The 27416-nt window shown below is 39.2% G+C and overlaps 1 protein-coding gene across 1 annotated transcript in view; it reads right to left on the bottom strand.

Annotated features, from left to right (window-relative positions):
- The window catches only part of CPNE4 (copine 4), a 201979-nt gene that overhangs the window by 42830 nt on the left and 131733 nt on the right, over positions 1-27416 (bottom strand). The window contains exons 8-10 of the mRNA XM_059819136.1: positions 12428-12526; positions 3205-3291; positions 2546-2605 (exon numbers count right to left, since the gene is read on the bottom strand). Coding sequence (XP_059675119.1) covers positions 2546-2605; positions 3205-3291; positions 12428-12526 — 246 coding nt within the window. The remainder of the gene's footprint in view (positions 1-2545; positions 2606-3204; positions 3292-12427; positions 12527-27416) is intronic.

Here is a 27416-nt window from a genome sequence, read left to right on the forward strand (position 1 = left end):
GCAACCTATGTTCCTACAATAAATGTACAAGTATCCCAAGAACACACAGCACGATGTTACTAAAGCCTTCATTAGTGCCTTAAATTAGCAGGTGCCTCATACTACAGCTTTTTGTTATCAAATGTATCCTTAGCATCCCAGGTTCCCTCCCCCAGCAAGTGTCCTTTCAAATTACAGTTGTATCGTACTGCCTGTACACAGCATGAACTCAATAGAAATGTCATGAATACTAAACAACAACAACAATACATGTACCAGTAGAGTTTTGAACAATTCCAGATCCATTCCAGTTAAAAGAAATAGAAATCTGGGAAGGCAGAAGGAATAGGTCTCCTCTACTTCAGTGATGTGAATTATCCAGATTAGGACTACGTGAAAAGGAGATTGTATGATGTGTGCAGAAAGCAAGGGAGCATTGAATATCTCCCCTGTAGGCTGCACTCTTTTGCTTCAGTGCCCACTGAAGAATCTCTGATACATTTCTGGAAACAGCAGCATGGCTCACAACCAGTCTGTGCCAGCATCACCGGGGACTGGTGCAACTGAGGCAGGAAGAAGTAAAATATGCAGACAGTCAGCTTGGGACGATATTGAAGTGGAACCACTAGGTTATGCATGAACAGAGCTATAGGCACAGAGACATCCACAACGGCTTCCCCTGAGTCCATGTAGGTTGAAAACTGATAGTGATGAGTTTACACAATTCTGTAGCTGGTGGATTTACCATTGAGGTCAGCAGTAATTCAGAGATCTCTGTGGTTTGCAGTATAATGGATCTTTCATTTCCTTTATGTCCTCACTGCCAGTCATTGCAGATGAGTTTACCTAAGTTTACTGTTATCAATGGGTTTGTTTCATTTCAGCAAATTGAAATATTAAAATAGTAAAATATAGTAGAAGTAATACTATGAGTCAGATATATCAAGAAATCCATTTTAACGCAGCAGTTTTCAACTTGTGGTTCACAGCTTACTAAATAGGGAATCTGCAAGAAGTAAGTAAAAGGAAGCAAACTTCAGTGCACTGTGTAAGGACTTGTTCTTCCGTTGGAAAATGTTTAGGAGGAATCAAAAAGAGTTTGAAAACAACAGCTGTAACATAATAATATGTATATTCTTAGACACTTTCTAATGGTTACAGTGCTCCTGTGCTTGAGCTAGAGTTGTGGGAAATGCATATTAACCAGTCTTTGCATGTGCTTAAGCACCTGCCCTGATTAGAAGAGGTTTTTAAACATTACTTAAAGACATTACTGTCTTTCTGCTAATAACCTTGAACACATTTGATAATAGCGTTCTTCCAGTCATATTTTTAGTGAGGACATGTTAGGAAAGATAAATTAAAGGGGTTTCCAGGGATTGGCGAGTTTCAGGTTTGGAGGAGAAATGGGCATTGCAGGCATGTAGAGATAACAGAAGAAGAAGCTGGGTAAGGTGGAGAGGTAATTACACAGGATGCTTTGTTGAACAGAAGACAACTATAAAGATCTTTGTCCACTACAGTAGCTATTTCCTTCAAAATCTGAAACAGGGTCCTCAGTTCTGGGTGTTATCCAATGAGTGTGCGAGGTGTACTGGCAAAATGCGTGTTTTACTTCTCAAAAAGCTGATTCATACACAAGAAAACAATCCACTACTGTCTGTAGCTGCTGCTGTTGCTAGAACTTTCTGTTGGGACAGCAAAAATCTTTCTTTTTTTGTTAATTTTTTTTTTTTAAATGAAGGCTTGTCTGGAAAAAATGAAACAGAACATTTCAGTAACATGGTTGGACTGTTTATGGAGAGGTCCACAAATAATTTTATCCCCTGTTCTTTGAACTGAATAGCTTCTGAATGCACTCTAAATTACAACTGTGTCCCCCTGTAGTGCCATCTTACTGTTGGTAGCTATGGCTGAGGTATGAAAAATCAGCATTTACCTTAGTATTTACCCCAGACTGACAGAGAGACGCCCCTGGCTGGACTACCTCTCTGCCTATGACTTTCTGCATAGCACCATTAACGGGGAAATAACTTGCTTTAACAGAGGACTCATTCTGGAAAGGAAGACTGGTCCATAGGATTGATGAACAGGACATCTAATTTTTAAGTAGCTAAAGGCAGGTGAGATGAAATCCCCCACTGTGACACAGTCCCAGCAAGGGAATTTATTTGAAATTCTTGTGAACAAACTGAGGCGTAAAAGCCAAAGGCCTGTCAGCACTGTCACAGGGGCTAATTCAGTTCTCCAGCTTTTGGAACTGTATGTAGCTCAGATGGAACTGGTGGGACTACACCAGCTTAGCTTCTCACCCCTGTATGAAGTTGGCTTTACTCTTTGCAACGTGATTCTCATTGCTACAAAACAGAAAAGTAAAACAGCATGTGCAAGAAAAATCTTACTGCATTAGCATAGTTTTATTTTCTGACCTTAATACATTTTGCAAGACGACCTTAATAATTTACGAAAGAATGGCATGTAAGAATCATTTCTCTGTGAAAGTAATGAATCGGTATCTAAGGGGATTCCCTTTCTTTAAAACAAGTTAGAGAAGTAAGACACTTACTGTAAACTGTATTTGGCAGCCTCCCATGATATAATCTAAGAAAGAATGCATCTTGTGGATCTGTGGACAAGAAAGCAAGACATTCAAATTAGCTGTGTACTGCTAAAACATCAGAGAACTGCCTGAAAAAAGTAAATTGGAAGGAGGGAAGGGACCAGCTGAAAATAAGGTAAAGGAAGAAAGCGTTAAATATAGGTTGAGACAGAAACAAAAATGTAAACAGAGAAAATATCAAAATTCTAAAACTGCAGAAAGGAAAATTCACATCAGAAGTAGAACCAAGCTCTGCTCCTTCTCAGTGGGAAGTCAGTGGAAATTTTGCTATTGGTTTAGGAGGAACAAGAGCAATTTTGTAGAAATGATGGGAGGATTAGAAGGGAAACACACAAAAGGCTAATTGGCAAGCCTGTAGGTGTAAGAGTTTAGTACTGCCTACTCCATTGCACAACAGCAGGGATAGGGCAAGAGAAATGAAAGAGAAGAGCTGGGAACAGTCAGCTTTTGGGATTCAAGTCCTTGTCGTTACTTTTTGTAGTGGATCAGTTTCCGTTGCTATTCTACAGGCAGTTCCACATTGTTGTCTACATTTCCAAACACCATTAAAAAATATCGCTGAGAGCTTCGCAAAGAAACAGCCAAAGAGCAAAACACCTATTTACCTTGCACTGGTTAAGGATGACGATGCCTGAGTTCTTGTAATTCTTCTTCTTTGCTTTGTACTTGGGGTTAATGCATTCCCATTGTACCTGTGAAAAATAGCAGTCACTGCTTGAAGGAAAATTTATGTACAAATTGAATAATTAACAAAAATGGCACTGTCTGATTTCCACAGTTGAATAAATCCTATCAAATAATGGTGCACACTGAAGAAAAAATGAAAACCATTAACTATGCCAAGAACTATCTTAATTGAAAAAGGCCCAGGGCAAACATCTGTCTTCGAACATACACGTGTGGACACAGGACTGAGAGATATCCAGATTCATGTGTTGTTGTCTTCCAGTCTTGTAGGTTCAGGTGTTACATAAGTAAGATTGAGGATCTTTTGAGATCATTTAAGAGGAGAAAAAAAGAGGGAACTTAATACAAATGAGAGTACTGGAGGGAGCAACATGATGCATTGTATTAACTACAAAACTGCCTAGGCAGTAACACTGGTGTTTTGTATTAAACTCAGGATTGGAGAAATTCGGATCAGAGATCATCTTGCTCTCTCTTGTAAGAGAGCAATAGTTTCTCCTTTAAGTCCAATAGTAAAATAAAAAGTTGAGAGAATCACTAAAAAGTGCACAAAGATGCAGTTAACTAATTACTGATATATTTGAAAAGTATCCCTAAGAATATATTAAAAACCTTTTTTGTTTTTTTTCTGGTTAGTTTTATTTACAAATAGCCAATTTTACAGCAAAATAGTCCTACCTTGTTACTGAAATACGTTGTCCTGTTCCCAGAGTCTTACTGATTTCTACTTCAAATATTCTGCCCTCCTCTGGTTTCAGGCAGACTGATAAAGCGAAACTTTCAGACCCTGACCTCTAATGTCTACAAGATTATTCATGCCTCTTACTGCAGGAGTAAAATATACGTTTGTTCATGCAAGTATCTATTGGCATTTGTAAATCCAGACTTGTATCTTCAATGTGTTATTAAATACAGTTAAGAACATTACTACTTTCTTTCAGGGAGGTGTTTCCAAGTGCTTTGGAACGTGGTGTTGGGTAGCATAAAGAATATATCTCCAAAGGGAACCAGGATGACCTATTATCTAAAAATCCCTATTATGACATTTTGAAATGAAACAAGTCTTAAGTGTTACAATATTTTGCCTATAGTAAAGACCTTCATAAATGTTACAATACTTTGTCTATAGTGAGGACGTTCGTATAGGATCTGTCTGAGCAAAGTGTTTGAGCACATAAAACTATTTTTACCTTATGAACAGCCCCAGCAATTTCATCGAGCTTCAAACCATTGCCTAACAGCAATTATTTGGATATCTCTGAATTATTCCAAACTTAGAGCTTTTGTCAAATGTCAAAAAAGTGAAGGCAAAACATATGGCAGCAATATGAGACCTCTTCTGCACAGGGGAGGAAGAGTATTTTCATGACTGTGTTACTGGAGACAGGAGACAGAGTGAAGAATGGGAAAAGACAAAAAAAATGTTCCAACTGCAGGAAGCACATCTGCTTGCTCTCCCAGTTAGCCTACAGCTCAATTATTTGTCTTTTGAAATGAATTTTCCAACTGAGAAGACAGGCAGACACAGGCCCACATGTTCAGGGAAAATCCTCCACAAACATTTTTTCTCTACTCAAGAGAAGCAGTCAGGCTTAAGAAATAAAAGCCCTTCTCTCCAAGTGAAGAGTGACACAACGCAAGAGTGCAATAAGCTTCTATTTGGGTAAGCAATCTGACAGCGAGGCAAAAGCACTGCCCACTCACATCTTGATACGTTGCTGTCTGGCAAAACAGTTTAGGGTACAGTTGTCTCCAAACTTACTGAAAGCATTCCTACAGAGAAATTGTGCTGCCTGTATATTATAAAGAAACTGTAATACATCAAATAGAGAGAAAAAATAGGAGTAAGGATTTGTGTTCTTCCCTTTGACACTGAACTACACTGGAGAGACCTCATTGCTTTCCCTTGAACGTCCAAGGTGCACTTCCTTAATTTTATCATCCTCCAACACAAACACTTTTCAATGTGCATGTTTAAACAAGGCCTGACCTATATGAACCCTTACACTATGCACATAATTCCTCTCCTCGGAAAAGGATTATTTAAGCCTGATAAACATTATGTTCATGTAATTTGTTTCTGGAAGAAGATTACACTATATAAAGACCAAAGGAGCATAAAACACTACTTCAGGGGCGAAAAATCTGCGCCTGTGGCCAGCCTCTCAGCTTCTCTGTGCTAACTGTAAAATGCAACTAGGAATGTTCACCTACCTTTGCAATGCACATTGAGATGTACGGATAACAATTCTCAGCAACTATCTAAAGCTCATTAAACTATTCCATATGTGAGTCACTAACATGCCATTGGCTGATGTGAATAACAAAGCAAAGGAAAGAACAGACTAGCAAATTCCTAGAAAGTAGGTAAACAAAGAAAGAACAATTTTGCACCTATTAAATCTGTTGATATGATAGTATAAAGAAGGGAAGAGAATAGGAAACAAGAGGAGGGAAAAGACATTTCCCAATTCATAGGCTTAAAAACAGTAAGACTGTTTTACATAAAACTCTCAGTCTTCACTTACCCACCAAGATCCAGTTCTGACCTTGGCAATTCCCACAGTTCGAGCTGAAGATGTGACAAGCATCATTGGAAGGAAATTCCCTATACAGGCCTTGTCATATCTCCAGCTCTTCTAAAGGGAACAGAGTTCAGAATACAACTCTAAGCAGGTAAGTAATAACGAGAAACAATTTTCAAATATTTTTTTCTTGCACTGTGAGGCCAAGCTAAATTTTCAGTCTGTTCCTACATTCCCAGTATTGATTTGGTATCTGACATTGTTTTTTATGGATTAATTTTTGTCTCTTAAATTAACTTTTCAGTTGAGAGGAAACTAATGCAAGAGTCTGCAATCTGACACTAATGGTAAACATTGTGAAGTTTCGATTCATCATTCTGAAAGTCACTTAGCATTTCCTCCAAACGCCAGGCAGCTCTGGGCTGTGCAAACTCTTTCCCTGTCAAACAACACAGTGAATCTGAAACAGAAAGCAACCTGTTTTTCACTATCTCCTGTTAAATTAGTATAAGTACTGTTCCAAATGTTGGTAATGAACCCCCAGACTATACTGCTTTGGTGTTTCTTTTATACCCCAAAATTTAAACCACCATGTGGAGAATTTCTGAATGTAAAACAAACTCCATACAGCTGTTCTTCAATGAAAGTCAGCAAACTAATGCTGACACCTGGAAGGTCCTAATCCTCTCTTTGCTGTAATGAGGAGACACAGATCCCTCAATGGGAGACATTACTCTCTGCAGTGAAGGATGTTGCCTTCCCAAACATCCTTACTCCTTCTCTTACAAAACCTTCAGAAGAGAAGAGCAAATGATGCAACCACCCATGCCACACACCAGCAAAGAGAAGCGGAGGTGACTAAGTGTAGGCAACCATTGTAGAACCTAAATTTGATCAGTGTGTGGCTACCAACAGCGCAAGCTATTTAGAGAAAGAAATGAAGGTGTCAGGAGAGTTTCATGTACACTAAGGCAAGAGAAATCATGATACAGAGCAGCTGTTTTCTCTGGGACACTGTGCTTGCACACCAGGACATCAGGTAGTCCTGGGAGGAGAGGGCTAGAGAGCTGTGGCAAAGCCTGGGTTATCATTAGCATGTTCTCTTGCCTCCCCTGCAATTCTTTTGTTTCTCTCTTGTTCCTTCATGTACAGCTGCTGCAACAAATTGCATAGTTTGTAATGACAAAGGAGGCATCACGGTCTAATGGACAGGGTGAAAAAACCCAGTCGATAGCAGGCAGCATTATATCCTGCATTATCGCTTTCTGATGCCTCAAGAAAACCAAGTCACTTCTAAGTGAACTGCAACTCCTCCTGCCTAAAAGGCTAGTTTATTCCTGCCGCCCCTTTAGGCAAGAGGACAAGATGGGTTTTTTTCCTCCTTCTGCCCAGAAAGACATCCACCATGGGAGAAGAGCTGCTTTTAGTCACTACCAGAGGTCTCCTCTGGAAACTTGCACCTGGGGAATTAAGTGAAAATCAAAGCATTTCTTGTTTCCTCGGGCAAGGACCCCAGCCTCACCCGCACACCTGAGGTTGCACCACTGGTTGCCTAATCACACGGATATGGCAAGTGCCTGACATGGCTACACCCTCCTCTGAGGCCTCTGTTGCCCTCTCTGGGGCCTCTGTTGCTCTCTCTGGGGCCAGCAGCAGCTGCTGATGGTGCAGACAGTCCTGGACGAACTTGACTGTCTCCTAATAAAACTAGACATGGAATCATCCACTGGTGTCAATCAACTCCTTGGCCCATTACCAAAGGTTTAAAGGTCTCATCCATGCACAATTATCCGAAGAGCTACCTGATGCAAAGGCCCTGAGTTAGGATCATAGTTGGATATCTGGACAAATGGGGCAACCCAGCTCAGATCCCCTCAGGACCCCATCCAATCTTGTGCACCTCAGCAGTCCTCCTTACCCCCCTAAAACACCCCGAACTTGTGGGAATGTCAGTGGAGGTGGTAAGTACAGTAGGGTTTCTTCCCCTTTCCCTTTTGTGTGTGTGCGTACACACGTGTCCATTTTTATGTAATACAGGAACAGATTTTTCCCTTGCGTAACTCCTGTGCTGCATGGGGATCCAGGTGGTTTATGTTTCTGTGACCTTTTTCCCACCAAATCCCTCTGGTTTTATTTCCCACATTTAAAAAAAAAAAAGTGACTTTTTTCTAATTAGTGGAGGAATTCCTTTTTCTGTTATGAAAAGCCTTAATAATCCTTAAATTTTTATCAAGCTTTTCTAATCTTGTTTTCAAATGTTTGATAGATTAATATTAGAACACCTTACAAAACTGCCACTGTACACACATATTAAAAGTATATATTATACATATATTTGGAACAAATCCTAAGCATACAATAAACTCAAAAGTATTTACTAGTACCTCACTAAAAAAAAAAAACTGTGACAAATAGGGATGGACTTGTTCTTACTGTGTTTTCTTGTGTCAAGATTATGGTGAAGGAGTAAATGATGAATTTTGGAATGGTGGGAAATGTAAAATAGAAGGTTTAGAAATGCCCGCTTCAGATGTGCATTTGAACAACAGGATGTCTTTGTGCCATTTTTTATTGGTGGTCAGTATGAAAACAGGCTGGGTGAATATAAGTCTGTGACAACTAGGTAGTTATTATGGAACAGAAACACACACCAAGCTATTTTCCTGAGGTTGTTCATGATCAGGAAGTCTTCTTAAACAGCATGAATTAATGTCACCTGTACCACCAACCAAAGACCAATAAACCAGAATAGACCAGAATTCAGTCCTTTCAGTCACTAAGAAGCAACTGTCACTCTGAAGGAGTCATAATTCAAGACTTGTGTATCCCACCCAGGACCTGCCACATTTAGGAAAGAAATTCATAAACTACTCAAGCCATTCCTGATCAAAACAGGTGATTAATCACTCAGAGAAGGAATCTTCTCTCCTTCCTTCACACACTACTGGTTCAACCACTAGCAAGCTGCCAGTGCTTGATTCACAACATTTATCTAAATGATGGCTGGTCTCAAACACAACTTCCCAAAAATCTCACAGTGGAGGCAACCCAGCAAGCCAAATATAAGCTCATCTGATCAGAGGTTGACACTCAAAACTTGGGATAATCAGTATCCAGCCCAGAGATGGAATTCAAACAGTCTTAGAAGCACCATCACCTCCTTTAAGTAAGTAGGTGACACATATCCATTCTGACCACTTCAAGTGGTTCCATAGCAGTTGATAGACTGGCTATGACATACTTTTCTCTTGTAGCCAAGAGGGGGAGCTTGAAGAACAGGTCAGAATACTCTGTGCTTTCTGGAGGATGAAGTATGTACAATTAAAAGGCAACTTCAAGATTCTTGTCAACTCCTCCGGAGATGAGGTGAGCTGATGCAATGCTGAGAAGTACTAGCAGTTCACAGATGACACACAGTTCTTCCTGCTCACCGGTACAAACTACTATGCTACTCCCACCCTTATTGCTTAATGCTTTTATGACAACTTGTGGAGCTGATACCAACTAATACAGATATGGCCGATGGGCAGAGAGGGGGAGCCGTGCGGATGGTGTAGCCTCCTTTAACACGGCACAGATTTTGCAGCTGGTACTTAAGGAGAGTTCCTGGATCCCCCATCCCTGATAAATGTTCCTTCCTATTCTCTCCAGTTGCCTGGGACAGTGAAAAACCCTGGTTGACAATCACTAGGGTGTTTTGATTATCTTTTAATTATCTTTTGACAGAACTATAGCAAGGTACTGTAGCTGGCTGTAAAGTCTACTACACAAAGGAAAATACAACCAGAATGAAGAGTTTCACTGTGTCTCCTTAGTAACTCAAGCAGGCATGTCAGACCTCAGTTCTGTTCTTCACACTGGCTTCCACAGCATCTGAGATGAAATTCCAGGTTTCGATCCTCATCTTTGACACTCACTGTTGTGATGCTATGTGAAAGAATGCTTAATGCCATGGGCTAAATGATGTAGCTGGCAGTTTTATTCCTCTGACTGAATAGAGTACTACATGGAAAACAGAACATTTTCTGTTCTGAGGCTATGAAAAAGTCACTTCTAGGAACGAAGGACTGTGTCTAACCTACTCATCTCCTCACCCACATATAATTGCATTTCTCTAATGTGGCTTTCCTAATTAGAAATACCTAGCAACAGATATACTTGAAGGCAAAACACCTTCCTCCTCCTCTGCCATTCCCTCAAGATTTACTAAACCCCCTTTATTCAAAGTATACATTCCATTGCCCATGCTTTTTCTCTGGGGAGAATAAAACTACAGAAAAAACTGACAAATGCTAATCACATTACTTAGTGTTGCACAAAGGATGTTGAGATAAACTATGCATTAAGATGTATTTATGGGGTCCACAGTTAATGGCATATATTGCCTTTAGCAGCAATAGTTATTTATGAAGAATAGAGAAAAAGGAGATAGGGTGAGGGAGGGAGGGACAGAGAGAGAAAGAAAGAAAAAATGAGAAAAAGAAGAGAGTACAAGGGAGGGAGGGACAGAGGGAGAGAGAAAGAGAGAAAGGGAAAGGGAAATTGCTCTCTGGCTCCAGCCAAGTGATAAGTGGCATGGTCTCCCACACAAGCGACCTCTCCTGTACAACGTGATCACAATACTTTTTCCATAATAACTATACGATTTTCACCAGGATCTGCTCAAACTCCCTACTGCTTGTTCTTGCCTGTCATGCTATTAGTGCTCACTGAAGCCTGCTTTCCTCAGTTGCAAGAGCCACCTAGCATGTGCATGTATATTTTTTGGGCAATATTTATTAGCCATTGAAATTACTATTACCTACTATCTTCTCCACTAAATCTTTTTTTCCCCCTCTAGAATAGACTACAAAACAAAGATTAGAAAAGAGGAGGGGGGAGAAGGACTGATTCTCACGTTAGTGGCAATTGTGTCCCATGAGAACTGGCTTTTACAGGTGCAAGCCTGCAGAATAACTGCCCTGTAACAACAGAACGAGAGCAACAGAGAAGAAATAATGCCACAACGCCTTAGGAAGGCTTGTGGAGGAGAAAAGCTGCATTTTTGCAGTGAAAAGCAGATTGCAATGTTAGAGGTGAAAGGCAGCCTGCCAAATGGCAAATGGCAGGCCCTTAGCAAGACAAAGGTTCAGGCACTTCAAGCGTTGTGCAACATTAAAACATTCCTGGATGGCATTCTGATACTGCAGTGTCAACCGAGAACAAGAATTGACAAATGGCTGTATTAACTTCTCATACCTCTGAAAGAGTAACCATCCTTTTCCCTAGCTGAGGATGAAAAGAGCACAGTTTCTCCATCATAATAAAAAATACAGAGTTTCTCCTTCACAGCCATTCCTGGCACTCTGGACTGCAAGTCTCTTGTCTTGGCTAACGAGCTGTCTGTTTGAGAAGGACTGTGATGCTTTTTTGAAGACATTTACATTGGAAATACACACCCTTTACCCCTCTCACACAGTCCCTTTCCCAGCCACAGGTATTTGCATACAAAATTGGAGTGTTGTCACATCACTGGCCGTGTTTATGTTATTCACTCTGGAACGTGTTTACCTCTTTAGGCAGGTTTTATTTCCACTCAAATTCAGTCTGGTTTAAGTTTTGATCCTCTGACTTAATTTGAGAGAACAAAACAGGGTTTCATTTACACTCAGGTTCTGTTCAGACTGATATATATCAACAGTATTTTACACACATAAGCAACATTTGCTGAACTCTAGGTTGTTCTAAGAACATCAATAGAAAATATCTAGAAGAATCATAAAAACTTCTTGATCTATGGAATAGCCTGAATGCTTACCATTTATTAAACACCTTTTGACTCGTCATTAGCCCAAATAAAGCTTATTAGGCATTTGTGTTTGGTTTTGAGGTCACCATGAAGCGGTGAATGCAAATTATCAGCAAATTAGAAAGTCAACATTTTTAACTGCCTCTCAGAGAATTTATCAAAACTAACACCTTCAGGAGTAAGTAATAACAGCTAATGACAATTTCTGGAATTAGATATGCCAAATAATTTATCATATTCAAAAATTACCATCAACTTCAATGTGAAAAGATCAGGCTGACATAAAGAAGTGAAATTATTAATAAGCTAACAATTTCATTTTCCCTTAGGACTGTAATTCATGAGATATTTAGGAAACTGATTAGTTTTATCATGATGGGTTCAAGTTAGAACTGGCAGCAATGAATGCAGCACATGAGAAATGGAGAAAGACGGAGAATGACCCTCGCCCAATAAAGGCCTTTCGGCCAGTAGGGAAATGCTTTGAGTACCCAGACTGTGCATCTGCTTTGCTATAACAGCACAGCACCTCATCGAAACCATGGGCTTGGGCTCAAAGGAAATAAACCTTAGCAGAAAGAAATGCCTGTAGAATGTGAACTAGAAAAAGGCCCTAAGTATTTCAGGCATGGAAGTACAGGAAAGGCTGCTTTTTACATTTTCAGATTATTATGTCCAGATAACAGCAAAACCTATGGGAGAGATCAACACAGCAACTAACTTCTGAGAGACAATGAGGCAATGTCACTTGCTTTATTACAGGATTGTCTGAGGAACACTGCTCTACAAAGCTTACATATTGAGATTGCTTGGGTGGTTTCTACTTACCTGTCTTCCTTCCATAGCTCCGCGCATTTCCTTGAAAGTTGAGCTAAATTCTCCAATGAAGTCATGCTTTCCATTGGAATCCCAGTCCCAAACTATGCACTGGGGAGACAAAGGGGAAAAGACCAAAAGAGCACATTTTTTTCAGGTACAAAACAGGTTTTATTGAAAAATACTACGGGAGAAATTATGATATGCCTTGGGCGGAGTGTTTTATCTAGAAGGAAATGACAAGACATATTAAAAACATATTCTTGTCCAGATCAGAATGAAATGACAAGTGGAATCTCAACACAGCTTGCTACTGACAGTTGTGTGTTATAGAGTTGGCTGATGAAAGCAAGTTCATGTATTTTAGAGAAAAAGGATTCCTTGACTCAATCTTTTTGCTAGGTGTAAAAATACAGGTTTATGTGCATTTGCATGTTCATGAGTTAAGAGTAACTCACCTCACTGAAGTGCTTTACAAGTATAAATTAATATTCAAAACACTAGTTGCCGTGGGCAAACATTACCATTCTCATTTTTACAGTCAGTGAAGGTGAGACAATAGTTACAGAGATAATTTTCTGAAATGGCTTTGAATTTTTACATGTCAGTGTTTGGTGCCCATATCTTGGCTGTTTTCCAGCGTTGCTCAACAGTGACTATTCACACCCGACCCCACCAGTAGTCATTCTTAAATTCATTCATAAACATGAATGTCTCAATGAGTTTGAGTTGTAAGAATTTTATTTTACAGACATTGCTAAATAAAATTCAGCTAGCCAAGACTGAAGCACATAGCAATAACTACATGCTTTGCTAAATACTCATTTTAAAACTGGTCCAAAGACAACAAAGGGGCTCACAACTTTAAAGAACAAAATCCCAAACTCAGCCTCAGTAGTAGAGGAGCCCCCTGCTGAGAAAGGCAGGAATGACACATAACTGGGGGGAGTAGGGCAGCAATAGTGGGGTACCAGGCTTAAGGACAGTGAGTTTTATCAGGCCAGTTTGTCTGAACTAGGCTCAGTGTTTTTAACCCAGCACTAGTGGTCAGGCAACACACGAGGAAGAGCGAGGTTTGCTCCTCAGAGAGTTCTCAAGCCACTTGAAGTTTGCTTGGTCCAGAGGGGCACTTTGAGTTCATCCAGAAAGCAGCCAAAATCACTGGATCTCGACTGGATCTTGAGTGTTAAATATTTCCAGAAAAAGCATTTTATTGAAACAGACTTCCATATCCACCAGCTACACTTTCTAACCAGCCTGAATTCAGCCAAAGTTGGCACATGCACACCATGGCCAATCCCTTTTCATTGGACCACCAAACCAGTGGTTTGTAAATTCTCTTTAAGGGTAGGCGGAAAGACTCTATAGAAAGCTTAAGATATGGCAAAATGATCGAATTCTTTGAGTGAGAGCAAAAGGACAAAAAATTTTTCAAGAGCAAGACTATCTAACAACAACTTAACTCACTACAAGCAGGGTCTCACACAAAGTCTGCCATAACAGATGTTCATGACTAAACATTCTCCCACCTCAGCTGTAAATTAATAAATGGCCTCTTTCACACAAAAGTTTGTCCATGTGAGGTGCATTGACTTGAAGCATAGGAAGGAAGGTATTTTATCTGTACATCTAAGCCAGTTACCTGAATTTATTTTGCTAGTAAGTGCCCAGGCACCTTATTTCCTTTTGTAGAAGCAACACAGATGGTGATTTCACTAAATCCATACCCAGGACTCCTCCAGGCAGTATAGCACCACCCATGTTATCATTTAGGTTCTTTTTTTTTTTTTTTTTTAAACGACTCTCACTTTCTTTTGAACTTTCAACACTGCTCCACTTCGCCCCAGGAAGAGATTTGGTTTGATGGAAAGGGAATTTCTCTGATCCACATAGAAGATGTGCAGTAAACTACAAAGGACTACCCATAGGGAAAGAGTACAAGCATATCTCTTACTGCTACAGATGTTAATCAGTTGAAACAGTTCACTGGTCAGGCAAGGACCTGGTTCTTGAGCCCTCTGTTACTTTTCCGTCCTATCAATCACCTGCACTTTTGCTTACTTTTTTAATGCAAGGATCCCAGACAAAAGGAAGATCTCCAGATCAAAAAGTGAAAATATTTTGCTCCAAGACTTGGAGATCCTTTTTAAGCAGCTTTGACATTGTGGGGGTGGGTGGAGGGTCCAAGGAGCAGGGGGGATTTCTGTGCGTGCTTGTTTATAGGGAAATTTTATACCACAGTAGCCAAATGAGAGTGGGTTTCTGGTTCTCATAGTGGTAATGTTGCCTGGAACAAGACTAGATGCAGTATTTTCATCACTAACAGCCCTAGTGAATTCTTTATGGTGAAGACTTCACTCATGATCACTCTATGCTTATTATCAACTGCAATTTTTAGATGAGCTGGTAACAAAAAAAATCCAAGGAAAAACAATTTAATTTACAAAAAAACCCTGAAACCATTTCTGTTTCATAGATCTTGAAACAGCTTCATTTTCTGGTTCTGTGAAATTTCTTATTAATATAAATTAGTCAGTTTTTATCGAAAAAATGGATTTCACACATGAAGCATGACTTAAAATGATTTTTTTCTGTAATGATTGTGAAAATTATTTTAGATCCTAAAAGTAACACTAAGCAAAAAGATTTGTCAAAATGTCATAGCAAAATTGATATAAATGTGCAAAAAGTATAGTTTTAGTAATGCTGGCAACTTTTCAAAAAATGTTTTTTTAAAAAAAATGGCTATTTCACAAAGAAAAAACCCAACGCTTATTGTGAAGTTTTCCAACCAGATTTACTTTTTAGGTTTTGTCTTTAAACTCTATTGGAGTATAAATACAAGAACAGACCCAAGTTTATCAGAAACCTTCAGGAAAAGGTACTTGGAAAAATTTCTGTTAGGATGCTAGCTCTTAGGAAGAGGGAAAAGCTCTGAGTGCTGCTTTGTGGTTAGAATTTTAACTGGAGATGAGCAAAGTTAAATTACATTTAAAATGTCCACCCAACAGGGATCCAACTGCTTGTTTCTTTCAAGCTAGAGGTTTTCTAACTTTAGCTTTCAGAAAGCCAGATGGTACTTTAATCTTCATATTGGCTTCACGGAAAAGACAAACAATTACAGTATTATCTCAGTGCTATTTGCACAATTAGAGCTAAGGAAGAAAGGGGGTTCCTGCAAGTACATCCATTATGACTTCTTTTTTTTTTGCGGAGTTTCACATCTGGCCATGGAGATTAATTGTTACTCTCTGAAAAACACGTTGCACGCAGTAATGATTCTGCATTTCAGCTCTATGTGAAAAGTATTTCTGAAACATATAAATACTGGGGTCCACAAATTTTTATAAAAACCCACTCAGACAGATAAAATAAGCAGTGAAGGACCTTTGCAAATAATCCAGAATCAGGTAAAGACCAGAGGTGATAATCAAAAAGGATTATTTCCCTATGAAATACTTTAAAGTTGTATTTTTTTAAGGAGGCCTTATATGCTTTTCAAATCAAATCCTCCATAAATCATCCTTTATCTTTAGGCAAACCTTACTGTGTTCGTTGGGTCTGTACTCTTACAGGTTGCTTAAGCAGATGATTAACAGTATACCTACCCTCTATTAAAAGTCTCATTAATTTAAGGAGGCTCTCCATATGCTTAAATTTAACTGGTAAATCAGTGTTCAGGTAACTGGTGAAATAATTCAGTCCCCTACCTATTGGTTACAAGCTCAAATGCAGTGAATAAAAACTTTTGTCGAGTGCTGCATGGTGATGGATTAGCCCTGACTGGCATGATGGAGAACAACTTCCACCCCTGCATGGTTCTTCCTCCCTCTCCAAAAAACCTGCTGACTGCTGGGAGAGGGAACACTGCTTCAGGCCCTCTCAAGGAAAGGTGCTATGCCTGGTAGAGCTAACCAGAGGACATCAGAGGATCACTTCTGGGTATCCACATCTTCATTCCTTTAGTTTTTCTTGTAAATGCCACAAAATGAAAGATTTCCTTTCAGGCTGAAATTGAACTTTTCACTGGAGAAAGGAGGCAGAAAGGTCCATTTTAAAAAGAAAAAGGTGGATGCAGGTGGAAATTTTCCCTGGTTTTATTTCTGTTCAGCTTTTTCACCAAGCGTAGATTTTGACAACACTCTCACTACAAAGGGAACTTCTGAGCAGCATGCAAGAAAAATTGCATTGGCACTGGAGGTAAAACAGCACAGGCTTCTCTGGCTGAATTTCCTAATGCTTCCCAGAAGCTGACAGCTAGATTAATCTTGCTACTTCTGCATGAGCAAAATAACTCACTTGCACAATTTCTGATTTTAATTATATTTCACAAAAATATAATCTGGACCATCCTCCAGCTCCAGCCAATACTGATGTTCTGTGATGTGATGATGCCTAGATAAGAAATAAACCAATTTCTCTATCCAGTGTCTCCCACGGAGTGAGGTATTTTTCCTGTTTGATAATTCAACAGCAAAAAAAAGGATTTCTACCTCAGATCCAGACCATATGATCCAAATTCAAACATTTTTTTAAAGTTTAATTTCTGTGATCTGACTTGAGACAAGAAGGTGGTGTTCCAAGTCTCAATATGACAGTCAGACTATGTTTTCACTGAGCAAAATTGCTATACAATTGTCATAAAATAATTCTTCCCATGCTCACCATCCTATCTAGCTTTAACCACATGGAGAACTAAGTGAGAAAAAAGACTGACTACTGTAAATATTCATTTGTGTGTGTGTAGGCATTGAGATTATTTTCCCTATATACCTCCGGGGAAATGCTTCAAGTGATTTGTCCCCATTAGATTGTCACGATGAGATAACTATTATATACAGCACCTTTGGGCAGGGGTAATGGAGACAGTTGTAACGTAACTTTGCAATTTATGAACCAGCCCAAAATATGTTCCAAGGGTTAGTTTTTAAAAGACTGGCCGTGAGTCTCATGACTAAATCCTATCTGGAGGCAGCTGACAGCCAGACCATGGAAATGTACTTTTTGAAAATAATCCATTTAAGTTTCCCACAGCTGACCAGACACTGCAGATTATAGCATGCACAAAGCCAGCAAAAACTAGAAAATTCCCAGTCTTTCCAGCCTGAGTTTCTCCAGCCCTGCTTATGCTCGAAGTCCAATTATGAAATGTTGGTATGGCTTGTGCTGGTACTACCTTGCCACCTAGCTGGAGAGGTGCAGTGTTGGACAGCCCTCCTGACAACTTAAGATCTTACTTAACTTAAAAAACTTCATTAACTTGCGACCAAAAAGCACTGGCTTGGGTGAGAGAGAAGACCAAATCCTTGGTCCACTGTTCAGCTGCTCTATGCAAGCAGAAGAGCAAAAGAGCCAAAAAGGCAGCAGCCTCGAGCAGCCAGAGTAGATTTCTCTGTGTGCTGTTACTTCAGTATCTATCCCCTGTGACGCAGTAAGGAGTGGAAGGCATACCTTTCAAGGAAGAGAATTCTTTTTGTCCATTCAACATCTGCATCCCCTAGCTAGGTTTTAGGGCAACAGTACTGAACAAGAGTAGTTTAAATTCTGAACAGAAACTGTTTTGGGTGGCTTTTCCTTGCATTTCTGTGCAACAAGGTATCTTGTGGCTAGGCAAGAAGGAGAATGCTCAGTTTTGGACTTGAATGTAATAAATTACAGCCTAGACAGTTATAAAGTTCTTACCATTCAACTCTAAACTAAAATAACACCACAATAATTTTTAGATAGGAGTTTATATGACATTTACTGTCTCTGAAAGAAACAAAGTCTTGAGGCAAATGTCAGTGACCTGCTCTACTTCTAGAATCACTCTGAGCTACAGGAGGTATAAGGTGGCAAAAGGCTACAAACAAAAACCCCTCTTTGGTTCATTCTCTAGGATTAGTGACAACATAAAAAAAAAAAAAAAAAGACTCAGAAAAGCCAAACAGAGAAGGTGAAAAAAAATCTCAGAAAAAAATTTACTTGATCATCAAAGTGATTTTTCTGGAACAGCTTATCTCTCATTAGGGTTATCATTACTTGATAACGAAGTAAACCTCCTACTGTACCTCCCTGAAGTATATGTACTCCACTTGTAATACTTCAAAGAAGGTCTTCTTATAGGAAGGTCTTTATCCACTACCTACCTGTTCTCCCCACTTGGGTATGAGAAAAGCTATGCAAGGACAAAAGCTAAACCGCTTCAGGTCATCCTGTTTCTGTAGTCATGATGTGCCAAGGCCAAATTCTACATTATACACATCATAAGCCTGGGTTACATGGTGGAGAATAACTGTACAGGAATTTGTTCTTTCCTGCTGTATATTCAATTCTTCACTCTGGGTTTTTTTTCATCCAAGATGGTCATCACAGTTTTCTTTTTTCAGTAGTTGTGCTTGTCCAAAAATTTAAAATAAACTTTCTATGGCTCATTGCAAATTTCCTCTGAAGTTGGGCTCCAGTGAGAATAGAGTGAACTAGCTGAAATGAACCAATGTTTCTTGCGAGTCTCTCACTGGCTGAAGTAAAGCCTTCTTCAGAGCACTGTAGATAAAATATTTGAACTTTTTCCTCTCAGAAAGATCACCTCAATTCTTCAAACTAAACTACTCAAGAAAACCTGGTCTAATGGGGGAAAAAGAGCTCAACCCAACACTATTAGGCTATGTGCAGCCTCTGTGAAGCCAACCTAGAAACAAGTTTCAAAGTTTTCTTCTTGACTACAGAGCCTCATTCTTTTTGAAAACTACATCTTCTGTTCTGCCAAATTTGAATGGACTGATGCTCATCAGTACACCAGCTCAGCTGAGTTTGCTCCATAAGCATTAGATGAAATCCTGGCTCCATTGCAGGCAATGAGACTTCTCCCATTAACTTCAACAAGTGCCAGGATTTCATCAATACCTTTGTGTCTCCTGTACATAGATGGTGGTAATTGATATGTTAAAAGTTGGCAGGGTTGTATTGGATTCAGATCCTTTGCCTGTTGAAGGAGACTTGAGACAGACACTCATTGATAGCTTCCTCTTGGTTAATGTTAAGTGATTCAGCATTCCCTTCAACATACTGCAGTAAGTATAGCACCCAAGACACAGTCAAAACACGAGCTAAAATAATCTTCCTGTGGATCTAAACACATGGAAAGTTTGGTTTTAAAATTATCTGCTTTGGAGAGTAGAATGACGGGAAAGAGAATTCTTATTTTTCTACAAAAAGCATCAGGTCCTCTGCTTCAAGATCAGAGTGAGTGATTCATATTTTATTGATGGCTGTGATTTGACACCAGCCTGAGCCTATTTCACTTCTTGCCAAATGAAAACAGGGACCGTTTACAGAACCATCATCACCAAGCCAGTCTCTCTACACCACCACTGGAGATTTGAGCACCATCAGCAGTGGCTCAGCAATGTCGGGAAGCCTCACAGTTGGATGTTGCTCTTTTTGACAGCTCACAGCACGTAAGAACCTTCCGGGTCATTTCAAAACCAATTACTTAAAACCGTAGCTTGTTGATTACCCTTATTTGTATTACAAGGGTGCCTAGGAGCCACAGACAGATCTTTCACCCTGTTCAGCGCTGACAAAGGAACCCCAGAGATATTCCTCTGAAAGAGAGAAATATGCTATAATAAGTGACATCCTTTGAGGGACAACTTATAACTGAATTTTCCATTACTCTGTGGGTTTTGATGGTGACAACATAAATAAGCTTCTACTTTGCAGTCACAGTTAGGTTTATGAAACAAAATCCTCAGTATATATACAAGAAACTGTGCAGTTACTAAACGGATTCAGCACGGACGTGGATGCACACTTCTATTTGTGCACTGGCCTAAAATATAGGTCTGTGCAGTTGCAATGCATGCCTATAAATTTGTTAGAAACTGCACTTTATTTATGTTAAGGGCAAAGAACTCCGTGTAAATTACATTTCTTTTTTTGTATTTCCTCATCCAAAACACCCTTAGTAACTTAATATGCAACACAGAAATGAGATAATTTTTCAGTGTCCTGCTTGTGTTCATGAAGACTTAGTTGTCCAACAACTGAGTGGGCAGGCTGGAGCATTTTTAAAGCGAATGTAAAATGGTCACTTTCCATCTGAATCCATGAGATTCCAGTTTTTGAGATTATGTCTTTGGCCTAATAGTCCATAACATAATGTGCAACTTTTTTCACATATGATATGATAAACACAAAACCAATAGCAAAACATAACAACAGCAAAAACTTCTGCAAACACTGCCCTAAGGCTCTCCTTTGGTGCTTCATCAGTGAGATGAGGTAGGTAGTTTTCTCCATGAGTATCCTGCCTTTTAGTTTACAGTCTGTTCTATTCCTATGCAAAAGAACCTGTCTTTCAAAACTTTCGTGAGAGGTGATAACCTAGTGTACTGACCCAGTAGTGCCTCCTTTCATTACCAACATGCATCTGAGATTTGTGCTCATCTAACTAACAAACAATTCCCTGCATACCGAAAAAAGGCACTGCTCATCGGCAGGCCTCTCTGATGTACCTGTTGGAGAAGCTGCGGGCACAGCAGTGAAATTTATCATAATTCATGGGTGTGTATCAAAAAGCTCTCAGACAGAACAAGACTCTATCCAGTTCTCACTGTCTACTCTTAGTTCCTAAAAAAAGCTCAAGTTAGCTTTATCTTGCACTCTGAAAGTCAGCAGATAAAAATCAACCATTGCCTTATATCTCTAGCAGGAATGGAAGATGATGGTACTTGGCAGAAAGAGTACAAAATACTCCTCGCCATCAGAGCAGCATGAACCTGTCCCCAAACACTACTTCTAATAATGATGAGTGTTTATACAAAGTGACTGATTACACTGTTCTTTCTGTTGTCAATCAGTGGGGGAGTTAATTACACATCTCTTGGGTATCATTCCAAAAGAACGACTGGGCAAACAGCATTGGGTTTAATGGCCCTGAACTGGTCACTCTATTCAGTGGATGATAGTACAACATAAACATCAGTAGAGGTGGATCTTCCCAATTATGGGTAATTTATAAAACTAAGACCAGCAGAGATTTCAAACATGGGAAGTTTTTAGTATAAAGTAGACAAGAAATCAATTAAGAAATGTGAAGCAGTTCTAAAGGCTTATTAAAACAATATTCTAAACCATATTTCCTAAGGAAAATGAAGACATGAAATAGTTAAGATTTCTAGATTAAGTAGAGACACAGTGCGTAGACCACTAAAACTCAAATGGCTGAAGTAATGTAACAGGTGAAGGTTAAAGGTTAAACATAAGCTTATCTTAAGGGTAAAGGTCTGAGAATAAAGGTCACAATTCCCTATCTCATATTCACATATGAGATTTTTTAAATCCATCCTTGTGAAACGTGTGCTGAATAGTTTGCACTTGTTATAGCAGTCATCAGCGGGTGTAAATGGTCTCATTTCTGCGTTTTTTTTGGGTTTTTGTTTTCTCCTGAGCTTCAGTTAGTGCCTTCACACAGATACACTGCTGCTTCAAGGCGAACCCTCCGTGTATCTCCTCTTGATTATTGCACAGATGACGTATTTAAAACCAAAACCTCCAGCCTCTTTCAGCACTGCTTTTAAGTTAGTTTTCTGGCCAGAGTCTTATTTTATCTCTTATGTTGAATTTAGTGTTGAATTCATCTCCTGCATTGACGCTGAAAACATCTCCATGAAGAATTTAAAACCCTGCACTGCCACAAGCTCCCGCAGCAATGTACCATCAAAGATTTCCAGTAAAAGTTAAATTAAGATCATGACATGGTGTCTGGATCTTTGAACAAAGATTACGTATCAGCTAAATAGCAGATACTTTCCTGTTTCTTGGAAGCTTACGAACAAGCTAAAACCGTGAAACAGCAACACTGTTGACATATACCGTATTTTTTATGCAACTGCTCAGATCTTTGTTTTTTGTACATGTACAATAACCTAGTTTCTGGGTTTTGTTCTTGTTCTGAGTAGAAAATACAACTTTAACAGATTACCTGCCTGTCTAAATCCATACAGATTTCCTTTCCTACCCTATTCCCCTTGTATCCATTCAAGTGCTTAATAAATGGTCTCTGTAATTATGAGTTCTCAGTAACTGCTCTATATTTTGTGGGTTTATCTCTTTCCGTAGCAACAGATGTGACACTTTATATAAGCAAACATGCTGTATGGTGGGGTGGAAACTTGAGGGTGAGCACACTGGAAAAACTGGCACATGAATGGGGAGCTCCTGCGTTTGCCAATCAGGCTCGTTTCCACCATCTCTTGAAAATCAGGAAGGAACAGACTGGAAACCCAAGGTGCCCAGCCCCACAGTTATCCTAGATGACTGGCAAACCTGAAGGTATGGGCATATATGGATGGGTTGAACACAGCAGCCTTTTCTGAAAGAACATTTTATAGAGATAGGGGCATGGAAGGAAGGGAGAAAAACCGTGGCAGAAAATACACTGTGGAAAATAGAACCACTGAGGTTTCCACATGGGTGAAATGATCTAGAGAACAGATGAAAGCCTAAACCTAATGAGGTAATTGAGTGTTGTGCTATAGCATCTAGTAAGGCCAGATTATTCCCCTATGGAGAAGATGAGACATTGTGGAATATACATATATATTATAATGTAGCACATTATAATTCTATATTAATGTAAAGAATATAGAATAAATTTATAAAATATAGTATATATAGTATCACATATATTATATAATATACATACAGTCAAAATAAACATTTAAAATAATATATTAATCTTGCTTTATATGAATCCCTCCCTGCTTCTTGAGCAAGGAAACATCATGTTGTGTAAACACTGACTCATAAGGAAACTCAGCTACATATACTGGAACTAAAAGAAGAAATCTGACAGCTTTCTGTGAGTGTAACAATATTTCTAAGAGACAAATAGCCTGCTGCACCCAGAAGGGTCTAGAAAGTAGCTGCCTTAAATCACTATTGTGACTTTTTTTGCCAAATACGCAAAGCAGAGCATGTGCAAACAGTAATTTATTTGATTAATTTTGTCTCCCTCCCTCTTCTGAACCATCTACGAACAGATGATGATTTTTGTGAAATGATATATTTATTTTGCAGAGTTTCTGTGCTTCTGCTGTTTCGCACTTGTGAGCAATTTGTTGTGACGAAGTGAAGGTTTGAAATTTGGTACTAAACAACCTCAACAAAATTCTGACATATTCACAATGCAACAAAATTAAGAGCCCAAAGTGCCCAAGATCAGTGGTGAGAAGCCCAGCATTAAGATTTTCAGGAAGAAAATACCCATTCAAATTCTGTTTCTTGGCATGTTTTTCCAGCGACAATAAAAGGTAATGTTGTTTACTATCAAGTTTATCTTTGGGATTTCTTTGTTTCCATTGAACTACCACATTTCTAACAGATACTTAGCAGTTTTGAAAATAATCCTGTATCCAACCGTCTTTACTCCTTCAAAATAAGCAAATAAAACACCAAACGAAGAAACCGACACATGGTTATCATCAGTGGCATACCAATGAGGCGGCAGAGATACACCTTCACCCTACCCCAAAGAGCCAAGATTTTGGCAAAAGATACTAGTGAAGACAGACACTCTGAGCTGGACTGTGGCTGGCACTGATGTTATCTGAGTGAACCCTTAGGTAAGGGGATTACAGGGTGGGTTTTTCAGTACAGGGGTGACCCTCCAGATTCAGGATGGGATCAAAGCTTGCTGCAAATAATTTCTGCTGCAACTCCAAGTGCTGCTGCTGCATCTGAGATGTGCCAAAATACTTTTTCAAAGGACAAGAGAGCTGACCCTGTTTACTGGCCTGATTCCAGCACAAGCAATTAAATTTCTACCATCTCAACAACCCCTGCAGTTCAGACGAGAACAGTGTTATTTGCTGCTTCCTGCCCTGAACTGTCGCAGGGCGTTTCTGCATCCTCTTGAGGAGTTGCCACGGTTCACCCCCAGAGATGGCTGCCTAACAGCAGTGGATGAAGCCTTGCTCATGTGCGAGACTTTGCAATTACTGTGTTGAAAGCAACTAAGAGCTAAGACCTTCACTGCTTATTGTTCCACCACCATCTCTCATCAGCTGAAGAAAATCTAGGTCTAGCCCCTTTTTGTTATTGAAGATGACTAAGTTGTGAAGAGCAACTTAAAATACTTACACTTCCATGGCATAAGAGCATAGAAGAATAAAATGAAAACATTTGTACATATCTGCCCATTTTCTGTGTCCCTTTCTGCACTTCAAATCAGTTCCCAGGGTGTACAGGAGCAATGAGATTAAATGAAAGAAACTGGATGATTGCCTGTGAAATTTCTGTAAAAATAAACCCCATACATTTCAGTATGCCTGCTCTCAAGTTAAGACTACCCACTAACACACCCCAGACTGAAGAATACTGCAAAGCAGAATGGGAGAAAAATAGTGTGATTATCATGCTGGAGTATTTTATAGCATATAAAACCAGCAACCAGTTTTGGAAAAAAGCAGCAATGCCTGTTACCGCTGGGTTTAGCAGAGGGCTCGGGGGTTTTGAGAATTAAAAGAAATGCAGCATTTTGGAAAAATGAGAACTTCAGCAAAGAGTGTAGCTGGTACTCTAAAACCAGACTTTCAATAGCTGAACTCTATGTTTGTACTCCAAATAAATGGTAGAAAGTAACAGCGCTCAGATATCTAAACACCTTCTCTGAATATGCAATCAGATACTTAGACTGCATAAATGACCAAAATTATGCCACAAATAACTGGAAGTGAATAAAAAGAGGCCTGGTTAAAACTGAGTTGATAATTCATTCCCTAATGCCAACATTTTGTCAGATTAATGTGCAATTTCCTTTGTGTTCAGGAAAATGATGTAGGTATGGACACTCTTTCATTACTGTGCTAGGTGAATTACAAAGCTATCATTAAAATAATTACCAATGGAAGAAGACGGAGAATCAAACATTTAATTCAATCTAATTATAACCCCTATTTCCTCCTAATGTGGGTGATTTATCTCACTATGATTAAAGGAAGTAAGGACACTTAAGTAAAACACGTGCCTCTATCAATAGGCTAGCTATTATACAACAATCACATTTCAGTAAAAAAGATACCACACATAGAGAAGAATATTCAGGCAGGATAAAATGACTATTCTAACTGGTCACCAGATATTCTCTGAAGACTACCCACAAAGAAAAGTAATTGAAAAAAAATCCAAGTCACGAATACTAAGTTCATCCTATTAAACAACTGCAACTGGAACTAACAGGATTTTTGAGTATCTTCTCTATTTTGTCATGTTCCTTCTCCCAGTTTCCCGAACCATGGGGTAAGTTTGCACATTGGCTCTGTACAGGTCGCCACTTTTTAGAGATATATTTTCGTACATTTATGTAAAGCACGAATGTATTCTAACAACAGTGAAAAGGAGATGGAAGAAAAAGCACTGAAAACATGTCAAAATCCATATATTAAAAGTAATAATAATAAAGAATTCATAGCAGAATACTCAGTAGTTGGGCATCCCTTGGCACTAGGAGACAGGTTTCCCTATTAAAAAAATAGATGAGAAAAGCCCACCAGACAGATGAGAAAGACACAAAAGAACAACATTATTTAGTTAGTCATTCTGATTTTACCCTGCTAATAAAAAGAACAACATCTCTCAGGTTCAAACACAGTTTACAGGGTACAAGCTTTCCTTATTTGTGATGTGTGCACAGGGACTGACATTTGCAGTGAAGTGTTTTAGCAGGTTCCAGCACACTTGGTATCATGAAGAGCTACAGAGAATAATGTTACTGAACTTTATCGGGTGACCCTGACAAGTCACCAGTACAAAGATTTTAGTTTCATTCAATTCATTTTCAAGAAGAATAGTGAGAAATTTAAGCTCTTATTATGGTAACAGAAATAAAGCAGCTTTTCTTAAAATGCAGTGACTTCTACAGATGACTGATTATTGTTATCCTTCCCGTTACTGTGTTCAATGCTTTTATTATTGTGAACCACATTATCTGAAACCACTGGTATAAGGCTCTGGACTGCAGGTGGCACCATTATGTCATTATGAAATGAAACAACATTATTCCTGAGACAAGTAGGCAGCAAGAGGAGTCTAACCTACTTAGTGAAGTATTCTATGAATATAAAGTATGCAATATAATTCTAGTCATATATAGGAAAAACAATTCTCTCTGAGGCAAAGATTAGGAGGTATCATCTGATGCAAACCATCAACATTAGCTGAAGTAAATGGAGCTGTATCATTTACACGAGCTGAGAATTTCTCTTTGACTTTCAATGGCCTCTGGATGGGGCCTTCAGAATGAACACCTGAGGAAAAAAAATCTGCACACATAATAGTGTGAAATCTCTGTCTTTAAAACAGCTGGTCAGGAGTAAAGCAGATGCCACAGTGCAGTTAATTCTGCTATGCATTGTGGTGAAATGAAAAGCAGATGTAATGATGAAAAAATCAAGCTGTGACATTTTCAGGAATATTACTAAAGTGACAATATTGCTTATGAAGTACTGATGAAATTGCAGAAATATTATATTCATGTCTTACAAAAGGAACAAGCAGTGTACCAGGAATCCATCTTGTACACAACTCCCATCCTCTCAAAAGCTGACCCTATCCTACATGCAGATAAGAAGTTGTTCGTGGTGGAGTTGGCAGGAACAGGGTGCTGGCTTCGCAGAGCTACTTGGAAAAAGAGGGAACTTACCTTATTTTGTGCTATGATGTATGTGAAAAACACATCAGACATTTGTCTAAACCTAAATCACCCAATGTAGCACGCTAACCGTGGAAGCGCTGCAGTCAGCACAGACTTTTCTCCACCTTTCATGTGTGTACACACAAATATTTCCAGTTTGTGATGACTGCTGTGTACAGAAACACTTGATTCCCAGGAGACTTCTGTGGAGCACTCAAAAGAGGTACCTCTTGCTAGCAAGGAGACCAGCATGCAAGGTCTACAGCGCACAAAAGCATTCACTTCCACTAGGTGTGCATCAGCTTGCCAGCAATTAGCTTCACT

Source organism: Gavia stellata, chromosome 6 (genome assembly GCF_030936135.1).
Source record: "Gavia stellata isolate bGavSte3 chromosome 6, bGavSte3.hap2, whole genome shotgun sequence".
Classification (NCBI taxonomy): domain Eukaryota; kingdom Metazoa; phylum Chordata; class Aves; order Gaviiformes; family Gaviidae; genus Gavia; species Gavia stellata.